This window comes from Barbus barbus (assembly GCF_936440315.1).
Source record: "Barbus barbus genome assembly, chromosome: 23".
Taxonomy (NCBI): domain Eukaryota; kingdom Metazoa; phylum Chordata; class Actinopteri; order Cypriniformes; family Cyprinidae; genus Barbus; species Barbus barbus.
The window spans coordinates 11780056-11792133 of record NC_136751.1 but is presented as its reverse complement, the minus strand read 5'-3'; the positions used below and the strand labels follow the sequence as shown (position 1 = coordinate 11792133).

The following is a 12078-nucleotide window of genomic DNA, read 5'->3' as shown; positions in this document are numbered from 1 at the left end:
TCTCAAAATTCTCACGCTTGTCTGATAGAGTTTCCAGCTAGAGTTTCACTTGTTTCCGAGCTGTGGGAAGAAAACCAAACCCAGCATTCTCATGCTCAGAGTCAGCCAGCCAAGCTATCCTAAACTAGGAAACCCACTGCCAAGCTCAGGGGACCCACAAAGCGACAAAGAGATGGAAGGTGAGAGGGTGAGAAAGCAAGAAAAGGTCTACAGGAAGGAGGGAAGGATGGCAATTAATGAAAACAAGAGTTGTGAGGACATGGACGAAGTGGTGAAGTTTCATGGTGAAGTTTCTAGGTCATCTTTAGTGCAGCTTACTCCCTCACTTCATTTTACAAACACAATCCTCTTGAGAGGAAAAAGATGATAGAGAGGAAACAACACCAACCCTTTTAAAAGCATGCCTGAAATACAGTAAAAGAGCCTCAAACCAACTCAACTCATTTGTTTATGCTGAAATACTAACAAGTCTCAAGTAATAATAATAATACTAAGTCTCAAACAATAATAAATACATCTAAACAGAATTGCTATTGTTAAACAGGGAGGTGTAAAACCTGAAATCTAAAACCTGAATGAAACTGAAAGGACAGAAGAGAGTGTAAATTTGAGAGCAAAGTACAAAGAGAAAAAAAAGAAAAACAAGAAGTAGCAGGAGATTGTATTTGGCTTAATTTGATGTGTTATGTAACAGTGAATGTCAAATTAAACCACATAATCAAAGCACAAGATGCATGTCAGAAGACTGAAAATGCAGTTACAAGATAGGCAGATGTTTATGTCAGTAGCAGAGCTCAGGCTGGGTCTAAATGGGAAGTAGAGGGATAATGTCACTCACATCCATCAACAGGGGCAGCCGTGTGACTCTCTGCATGGGAAGGATGAGGAAGGAGATCATTGGAAGGTTCCGGCAGTCTGGGTGGGCCTCGATCCTTGTCAGTACCTCCTTAAAAGAGGGGCTTTTATTTCTGAAGGGATAAATGGACTGTTAAACCAGTGATTGACTGCAGAGTGTCATGTGATCCCCATGATATAAAAACCTATATCACTACGCAACAAATAAAAATGTAACTACAACTTAATTTCTAGTAATTGCCACTTTTATTCCTTATAATAGTGACTTTATATCTTACAGTTTGACTTTGAGACATCACAATTATAAGAAAGTGACAGAACAAAAAACATAATAAAAAGAAGAATTAAAAAATAGAACAAGTAAATATGGAATAACAATATGCAAACTGACAATTGTATGTACAGGTATATAACAATAGACAGTTGTATGTACAGGTATATTATGTGCAATTGAAATGTAGACAGTATGTGTCTTAGATAAATAAGTGTATAAGTGTATAAATAGTGTGTGTTCCACAATTATTGTCAAGTGTTCATGAAATGGATTGCCTGAGGGTAGAAACTGTTCCTGTGCCTGGCCTTTCTGATGCTCAGAGCTCTGTAGTGTCGACCAGATGGCAACAGTTCAAAGAGGAGTGTGCTAGATGTGAGGGGTCCAGAGTGATTTTGCTAGCCCTTTTGCTCACTCTGGATAAGTACAGTACAGAATTGAATCCTTATTTTTCCAGAATAATTCCTCTTTGCCACTCTGATCTCCTTTTCCATTGACTCAAGACTTCCTGTCCCCCTTTCTGTAAGCATCTTCTTTGGCCTGACGGAGCTGTCTGAGTTTTGCGGGGAACCGTGGTTTGTCATTGTTGTAGGTTAAATGAGTCCTGGTACAACCCTCTTGGCAATTGAATCGCCATTGGCTAGTAAATTTTTTTGTTTACTCGCCAGACTGATATACTAGGTGCATATATATATATATATATTGTATTTGTTGTACGAAATTGGTTGTCTCTTTTTTTTTTTTTTTTGTCTCGTTTACATGTTTTTGTTACCCGGAGCATTGTTTTTCCTTTAATATATTGAAGTATTCATTAAACGGAATGGATTGGTTCTGGTTTTTGATGTTTTGGATATTTTTCTGGGTTGTTTGGAGTGCTCAGGAATCTCCATGCTATCCAACGTTACAATACAGCCGGGAACTGTTGCTCCAAATGCGTGGAAATTATCCAAGGACTGTGGCGAACTGGAGTACGGACTTGCAAGGAAATACAAGGTAATATCAAGGCGAGGAAGAGGGGGAAGCGCGGCGGAATTCAACTGAAGTTAAAAAAGTTGGGGTTTAAGCGCATCCCACTGCCCAGTATCATTCTCGCGAATGTGCAATCCTTACAAAGAAAAATAAATGAACTGCAAAAAAATGTGCGCTGTCTACGGGAGTACAGAGATGCTTGTATGATTGTACTGACAGAAACCTGGTTAAACGAGATGGATTGTGACACCGAACTGTCTTTGGACGGGTTTGGGGCACCTCTACGGCTGGACCGTGACCCCTCAGTTAAAGGGAAGTCTCAAGGAGGAAGTGTCTGTCTGTATGTGAACAATCGTTGGGTAAAGACAGTGATTGTACGTGAGGAAATGTGTACTGCTGATATAGAACTATTGACTGTATCTATTTTTATTTGCCAAGAAAATTTCAGCAACTTTTTATTTCAATGGTGTATATTCACCCGAAGTCTGATGTTCAGAAGGCAACGGACATCATCAGTCGGATGGTTCAGCGGTATCAGTTGCATTCACCGGATGCTCCCCATTTTATTATCGGTGATTTTAACAAATGTTCTTTGGAGGGAGTATATATATATATATATATATATATATATATATATATATATATATATATATATATATATATATATATATATATATATATATATATATATATATATATATATATAGACTGTCCTACGAGTCATCAAAAAATACTTGATTTATGTTATGGGTCAATACCGGATGCATATAGATCCTTTTCCAGACCCCCAATTGGTTGTGCAGACCATAATGCAGTCTCTTTGCAATCATGTTATAAACCAGTGTTGCTGAGAGCAGGGCCAGTCATTAGGTCATTTCAAAGATGGACTGTGATGATAACATCTTACAGTTGATCGCACCGAATGGGATACTTTTAAAACTTCTTGTGTAGACAATGATGAGCTAGCTGATGTTGTGAGTTCTTATATTCACTTTTGTGAAGACTCTGTGATACCTAAGAAATATGCAAGAATCTATTTAAATAATAAGCCCTGGGTGACAAAATCATTGAAACATGTTTTAAATGAGAAGAAACAGGTTTGTTTTTTGTTTTGTTTTTATCAAGGTACAGATTTGGAAAAGAGGCAGGTTAATAAGGAAGTAAAACGAGAAATTAGGAGGGCAAAAATTAAATAAGGCATCAGTGGAGGATAAGTTTATGAAGGGAAATATTCAGACAGCATGGAAAGGAATAAAAGCAATGGCTGGTGCAAAATATAAAGAATCAATTTGAATTACTTTGAGTCTATGATAGAAAAGGTAGAGATAGCTAATTCATTTAATGATTTTTTAGGCGATTTGATACACAGGATTTTAATGAAATGAGTAGGGATTTTTATTCTAGTTTGAAAACAGAGGAATATATGCAGATTGATAAAGCCTCTGTTTTGAGGGTTTTTCAAACCACGCAACAGAATAAAAGCCCTGGGCCTGATAAAGTGAGTGGGAGAGTTTTAAGGAGTTGTGCTTATCAGCTCTGCAATATCAGTCATTTCATTTTTCAGACCTCATTGAAATTACAGAGAGTATCCTCAGTGTGGAAAAAATCCATTATTGTACCAATTCCTAAAAAGACCAATGCCAGACAAATGAACAATTTTAGACCAATTTCTTTAACATTATTATTAATGAAGTGTTTTGAGAGAATTATTAAAACTTGGCTTGTAGAGCATACTAGTCAGTTGATTGATCCGCTACAATTTGCCTATAGGAGTGTGGAGGATGCCACCCTGACACTCACAATTTTGTATATAAACATGTAGATATCGGTAAGCGTCATGCTCGTTTATTATTTATAGATTTTTCATCAGCATTCAACACTATTCAACCAGTTCTTTTAACTGAACTTTTGCTTTCTGAATTTGATGTTCCTAAGGGTTTGGTGGCCTGGATTTGAGATTTTATGACCAGATCATCTCAAATAGTATGGGTAAATGGAGAACATTCCCGGGAACTTTATTCTTCAGTGGGCTGTGCCTAAGGCTGTATTCTTTCACCTTTATTATTTATTTTATATACAGATAGGTGCAGAAGTCAATACCCAGACAAACATATTATTAAATATGCGGATGATACAGTGGTGCTAAGTCTGTTAAAGCAAGGTGATACAGAGCATGGGCCCATTTTGAATTATTTTTTGGATTGGTGTGAGAGTTCTCATTTACAAATGAATGTCTCCAAAACTAAAGATATTATGATATAATTTAATAATTCTGTTGAAACTCCATCTAAAATAGTTATTGCAGGTAAAGAAGTTGAAAAGGTCAGTTCATACAAGTATTTGGGTACATTAATTGATGATAAGCTTAGTTGGGTGGAAAACACAAATCTGATTATAATCGAAAGCACAAAAATGGTTACATTTATTGAGGAAGCTCAAGTCCTTTGATGTGGATAAATCTATATTGATAATGTTTTATAGATCTTTTATTGAAACTATTTTGACCTTTGCTATGATCTGTTGATCTCTGGAAGTAGATCCCAGCTGCAGAGCATCGTTAATTTAGGGTCAAAGATTACAGGCTCTGTACAGCTTGGTTTGTCTGCTCTGTGTGAGAGGAATGTTCTTAGGAAGTCTTTGGCTATCTTGGATGATACATCTCACATTGTGTATTTAGAATTGGAACTGCTTCCCTCAGGCAGGTGATACAGAGTGCCCAAGTGGAGGATTGTTAAAGCCTCTACGTCTTTTGTTTCAAATGCAGTTATGAGTGTAAATACTCATTTGAAACAAAGATAAAGGTGTACCGTGAATTTTAATAGTATATGAAGAATTATTGTAAATGCCCGGGGGTTGTGATGTTTTTATAAAATTTGTATGTTTGTGAGGGTTGAAGCCGCTTAAATTGCCCTGTAAAGGGACAAATAAAGATATTACTACTATATATATATATATATATATATATATATATATATATATATATATATATATATATATATATATATATATATATATATATATATATGTTTGTAAAATGGTACAGTTTTTTTAAATCTCTGAAAGTACACTCTTAACATCAGTCAGTCAAGCATTAAAATATGACATTATGATAATCAAGTATTCATGAATATTAATCAGGCTGTGTGCGTTCACTCTAATTGATTCGCTGAAATCAAAACAGGGATGATAATAGGTGAGCACCAGCCAATGAGATTGCCGTTTGCGCATTAGTTCCGCCCACTACCGGAAAACCCGGCAGTTCTTAAAAGCTGAAAAAATCTAAAGAAACTCCGTTATTTTGACAGGAAAATACAACAAAGAATATCGTTTACATGTAGCGTGTCAATTCTGCATGTATGTAAGACTTTCTCTTGCTCTCTTTGCTCTCAACAAAGCGATGGCGAGTCGTGTGCCTAGAATTTACGGTAGGTCAAATACAGGTGCGCTGCACATCCATTGAGATGAACTGAAAAACAGCACAGATCGCTTGACTGAGAGCGAAACTCTGAAGTGCTCAGTCAGTGTTCCGCGAGTGAATATATCTGTGCTAAACTTATACTTGGCCTCCAACTCACACACTGGCGAGAAAAAATTGAGAATTTATTAGCCATTGGCTAATATTAAACATCATTTAGTCGACCAGAGTGAAGATTTAGTCACATATGCGAGTCATTTACTCGCATTGTAGAGGGTTGTAGTAGGAATGAACATATCCTCACAGAAACTGATATAAGATGTTACAGTCTCTGTGAGCTCATCCAGATTTGCAGCAGCCTCAAAAACACTCCAGTCCTTAATACAGCTTTAGCTGATTTCAGTTTCTGCCTGTAGGTCGGTATAAGATTAACCAAACAGTGATCAGAGAGTCCTAAAGCTGCCTGTGGGACAGAGTGATATGCCTCCTTTACTGTAACTTCTTAATTTTATCTCTTATTTAATATATTTTTTTCTCATTTTAAAGTTAATTTCATAACTACCCTTTTTATTTTTACTCTGAGGCAGAATATACCTTCCACAGAAATCTGATCTCTGTGTAGAAAAAGCTTCATATCTTCAGGGCTAAATGATAAAAGCCAGACGTGACTTTCAGTTGAAGCAATGACAGTCTGTGTGTATGTGTGCTGTACTCACAGCAGCCTTTGCAGGGTTCTCTGCTGGTACACTTCATTCGAGCAGTATGTCACATAGGGGTCAAAGTTTGACTGGGCGTGCCTTAAAATGATGTCACTTATGTCATCAATTACAATGTTCTGCTGGTGCCGATCCTCAAGTTCCTTAAAGAACCTGGAGAGAGAAACCGGAGGTAAACAATTGCATGAAAGCAATAACATGTATGGCATGCCTCACATAACATCAACACGAGTCAAAGCCGATGCAGGGAGCACCCTGTTTTAGTCATTAATCATGCACAAACACGCACACACATACACATATGACACACAGCCAGGAAGGTGTTCTAACACCTCCTTTCCTAGGCCTATGATCACATCAGAGCACAGGATGTCCCAAAGACCCTCAAATGACCAAGCAGGGATGGCAGCATGAAAATCATACACACATGCTCTTCCTGACAGGCCACACACTTCATGACTTCAGTTGCAGGGTATTCACAATTTAGTAATACAGAGGATGCAGCTCAGAGCCATCTGTGCTGGAACCCAGCATGACCTCTGGTTCACAACAGACCAGAGAAAGGCACAACCTGAATGCTAAATCTGGAAGTGATGTCAGTCAGGTTGTCAGCACAAGGGCCGTGACCCCAGGACCTTCCTACAGGTGTTTGGAGCCCTAGCAGCTTTACAGGGACAAGAGTTAACCGATGCAGTCCAAATGAATAGGACTAAAAATAAATTTGTACAAAGGGCAACTATTAAACACATACTCGGCAGAAAAATCAATGTTTGGAAACAAACATCTATTTCTGTTCTTGGGGGTTTAAACAGTTAAAGGGGTGGTTGATTTCACTTTTTTTACTTTAGTTAGTGTGTAATGTTGCCGTTTGAGCATAAACAATATCTGCAGTTATGATGCTGGAAGTTCAGTGCAAACGGAGATATTGTCTTTTAAAATTATAGTAGTTTAATGCCTACAAAAACGGCTCGTATTTTTGAGGGGCAAAAAAAAATTTTTAACTTATAAAAGTTTCTCAGTCCACAGCAATAAAAGGAACCACAGCGGAGTAATCTGAGCAAACCATCACACAATACAATCCACACTCACATGGACGCATATGCAGCTGCAGCAGGGCATTTCGTCTGTCATTTATAGCAGGCCTGTTCAAAGCAGGTTCCGGAATCATGGTGGTCCAGAATGGAAGTTCTATTTTGTGCAATATATATTCAACCAGATTGAGGGACACAGTAAATGACATCAATGTCATATCAACTAATTCCTTCAAAAGAGCTAACTCTCGGTTGTCCTTGTTTTTAGGTTTCCACCAATGTTTGTTTGTAAATGAGTATTATTTGAAACACTACTTTATGATTCTTATTATGCCAGTAAAAGAGGAAAGCAATTACAAAACAGTTCAGAATGTCTCTCTGTAACTTTGTCTCTCTCTGTTTGCTGGGCCTAATTTATACTTAATCAACATCATACCTCTGAATGGGAGAGACTAGCTTTTTAGGACGTAAGCATCAGATTTATTGCAGCGTGTACTATTTCAGGCGAGAAATGCTGTTGTGTCTGAGAAATGGTCAATGGGGAGGTGATTTTATTTTACAAACTTCAAGGCAGATATGGACACTGAAAGAGACAAATTCATGTAGTGAGCAAAACTGACTAACCCAAGGCTGCAAGTGTCATTGGGCAATTCTTAGAAACTGTGTAATACCATCCCCCAATTTCAAACCTGATAGCTGAACTTTCAAGGAATCATATCTCCCTACCTTAGGCCTAAGGGCTTAAACCATTATGTTCCTAAATATGTGGTAACAACAATTATTTATAATTTGTAACCCTCATAGTAATATTGTAAAATATTAGCATGTAAAAATAAAGTTTTCTATTTTCTATAATATACACACACACATACAGTATACATTTTGAAAATATTTACATATATTTCATATATAAACAGCATATCTACATGTTTTTCTTAAATATATACGTACATGCATGTGTGTGTATTTATATATACATAATAAATATACACAGTACACCTATTATGTCAACAAAAACTTTTATTATGGATTTTTCTTTTGGAATCGTTTGACAGCACTAATATATATATATATATATATATATATATATATATATATATATATATATATATATATATATATATATATATATATATATATATTAGAATTTGAATTATGTGACACTGAAGACTGCAGGAATGGCCACTGAAAATTCATCTTTGTTATCACAGGAATAAACTACATTTTAAAGAATTGTAAATAGTAACAATTTTTTACAATATTACTGTTTTCTTTCAGTATTTTTGATCAAATTAATGTAGTATTGGTGAGCAAGATATCTTAATTATTCCAAACTTTTGGTGGGAAGTGTGTATTTTATGTTATTGTGCTGGTGACATATGCATTGTTGAGATGAGCTGGTGCTTGTTTTTGCTCGGCTGTGTGTTTCTATGTGCCTTTCCTTGTTGCCTCCTATCCAGGAGGCTCACGTGTGGCACCTGATGTCAATTCCATAGTTATTCCAAAGACATAGGAGGTGTGTTCGACTTGATGCGGCGCTGCACAGAATGATCAGTGTATGACATCAAAGTACTGCGAGAGTGATTCGAAAGCATAAGGATCCATCTGCTCTCTTATCGCTCTTGCGGTACTTTGATGTCATACACTGATCATTCTGCGCAGCGCCGCTTCAAGTCAAACACACCTATTGCCTTGTGGGCCACCTCAGGTGACAAGTTCGAGTCCCGACTCATGGTCCTTTGCCAATCCTGTTCCCTCGCTCTCCTTCACATTTCTCATCCAAACTATCCTATCCAATGAAAGGTATAGAAGGCCAAAATTATAACTTTATTAAAGACATTAGGTTTTGAGCAAGGCATTTAAACCTCAGGTTGCTCCAGAGGAGATGTCCCTGAAAAAAGCATACTGAGGCTCTTGTACAATAGTCAGATTACTGACTACTAAAATCTACACAACACATTTCAAAAAGGTAAAATGCATTCTGAGAGTACTACACTCTTACTGATAGCTGAAAGCACAACAAAATTAGCCATATGATAAACATCTGAGCATGTATACAATATGTAGTTTTGCCAAGGCATTCAGCGCAAAACTTATTTTAGTTAGACTAAGAATCCCACAACCCCTCTCTCAAACACAACACAAGTTTAATAAGCTTAAACATTGTTTTAAATGCAATTATCCCACAAGTTCATTATGTTTACTGGAGCAGTTCTCACTGCCAGATGTCTTTAAATGTGTAAGTGTCCACGCAAATGAGCCTGACCCATTTTCATACTCCTGTTTATTGAGTCTGCTGAAAGCTCAACCTTAAGACACCCCTCCACTGAGTACAGCTAGTGAATATTTAATCCATGTATGTGAACACTGGGTGGTTATTGCTGTCATTCCATCCAGATGGACTTTGATTGCAGGGTTTGGACGTGCCCTGCCACAGCTATGAACGAGTCTGAGGGATATTTGTGAAGACGAGTATACTGTCATCAACATCAGAGCTCTGGACGAGGACATATCTCTAACACACACACAAACACACAGCTGTTCACTTAAGCTAACCCATAGTAATGGATGGTCGTGCAAGCAGACATGCTGTTCCTGAATACATAGAGGGGTTTGTGTGTGCGTGAGTTCAAAAAGAAAGTAGCATGATGTAACTCTCATAAGGTATGTGGAACAGCAGTACTCAGCCCATATGAATTGTGTTGCTGAAAAACAGGCAAAGAAAATTGTATCATGTGACAATCGTTCTTGCCAAATTTACCAAACTCAATCTTTATCAATCCATAGCCCGTATTTATCAAGCTTCTCAAAGTGCCATTTTAGTCTTAAGTGCTGAGAATTCATGAAATTTACTCCTACTTTCAAACTTAAGAATAAAGGCAAGTTATCAAATTTCTTAAAGCTAAGAATCACTCTTACTCTCCCAGTTATTTAAGACAGCTCGAGAGGTCTCTCAAGTGGTTAGGAGTTGCCAGTAGGGGCTTGTGATGGCGCTAAGGAGACAGACGTGCACATATCTTTCAGGAGAGGAAGAATGTTCTTGAAATGTTTGGTGACGAACAGTTAATCAAACGGTTACATACATTTCCTCAGTTATACAAAACGAGCAAAGAACGTCATAACTGAATTCAGTCTAGTGCGAGTATTATATGCGATCTACACTGTATGATGAATAAATCTCTTACCCCTCATTTATACTGCACGCGTCTGCGGTGCATTACAGCTCCACAACCACAGCCGTGGCAAGTTTCTGAAGCGGCTCTCTGCACTGCATCACTAAAAATAGGCAGGCACCTAGTCTATTTTTGACAGATGATAATAATAATAATAATAATAATAATCATCTCGCTGTCATCAAAGCCATCAGCAACAGGCGATATCTTTGACTATCGTCAATACACTATAGCTTACTATCGTCTATCAGCACCCTAAATTGAGTTGTGATGACGCTTCGTTTCCTTGCCTTAATGTATTCTCTTGAAAATTCTTTGTCAAATTTGTGTTGAATGTAAACTCCTATTAGGAATTTAACCGTTCAATGTGAATTTATCTAAGAATATTTTTAATTAAGGAAATCTATTCAGTGATTGGTCCATGCGTATGTCGTCATCCAAAATCCCGTTTGTGGCACAGCAAAGTGTTGTCAATCATCTCTAAGACTGACACTTCCGATTTAGTCCTACACTTCGCTTAAATTACAACTGAGATTATTGATAACTAACTTTTAACCGCAGCTTTGAGCCAATAATTTTTTTTTCACTTAAGTCAATTCTTAGCAGTGTTCTTGAGAGTAATTCTTAGAGGCTTGATAAATATGGTCCCAGAATCCACAATTTTTCCCCATTCTATATGAAAAAGGAAAACTGAGCAGTATTAGCATGGAATGAGTGTGTGTTCTCGTAAATGAGACTCTCCAGCTGGACCGTTCCTCACAGATGGAGAGCACGCTAAACTCAGTAAATGAAACCATTTCTTATAATACAGCTCTGTGCTCCTCGCCAGGGATCAGCGGGGTCATTCTGTCTGCAGGGCATTACGGCTCAACAGAACATTTGTTCATGAGTGAGAGCACCAGGGATCAGGGCCTTATGAGTGTCGGAATGTGACATGGACAACACTGATGGGAAGAACATATGCACTCAAACAGAATACACAGACAAACACAAGTTTTATCATTTTATTCCTCTTCCTCCACACTGACTGGATGGGTGAAGTGCTGAGACAATGTCTACATAAAAAAAAACAACGGTCCCAAAGAAAGAAAGACAGGGGTCGGGCTTAATGTTCCCTTGTGGAACTATGATTATACGATGCTGGATCTATGGTAAATGGAGGTTTCCAATCTTGGATGTGCATCTAGTTAAGAATTATCAGTAATGTGACATATCTGAAAGTGAAAAAGTTAAAACCGAGAAATTAAGAGAAAAGCCAATCTACAAATTAAGTTTAATTTTTGGTACAGGGGAAAGCTTAATGGCATTAAACATGAAAATGCCACTAGATGCCACAAACAATAACCCAAGTGCTGAAAAAGTTCACAGGATACTAGATAGCTCATAAAATTTTATGTATTAACAGACGATAAGTAAACTAAATAAAATAAACTACCAAAAGGCAAACTGAATGGGCAACAGAAATACAAACTTCTATCGGTGGCTGCCTGTGTTTCTTTTATCAGCACTTTGCGGAGTTATATCACCATATAAATTGAACTTTGGTCAGCGCTACTTACCGCTCAATTCAATCAATGTTAACATAAAAGTTTAAACAGTTTGCATTAATCATCAAAGCTCTCAGCCAAAAGCTTCCTGCACAAAAACC

At 37.4% G+C, this 12078-nt stretch overlaps 1 protein-coding gene across 5 annotated transcripts in view; it reads right to left on the bottom strand.

Annotated features, from left to right (window-relative positions):
- Positions 1–12078, bottom strand: part of LOC306843130 (rho guanine nucleotide exchange factor 26-like) — a 70117-nt gene that overhangs the window by 35378 nt on the left and 22661 nt on the right. For all 5 annotated transcript variants that reach the window (XM_079374417.1, XM_079374418.1, XM_079374419.1 and 2 more), the window contains 2 exons: positions 6227–6379; positions 839–968 (listed from right to left, as the gene is read on the bottom strand). In XM_079374417.1, the coding sequence (XP_079230543.1) occupies positions 839–968; positions 6227–6379 (283 nt within the window). The remainder of the gene's footprint in view (positions 1–838; positions 969–6226; positions 6380–12078) is intronic.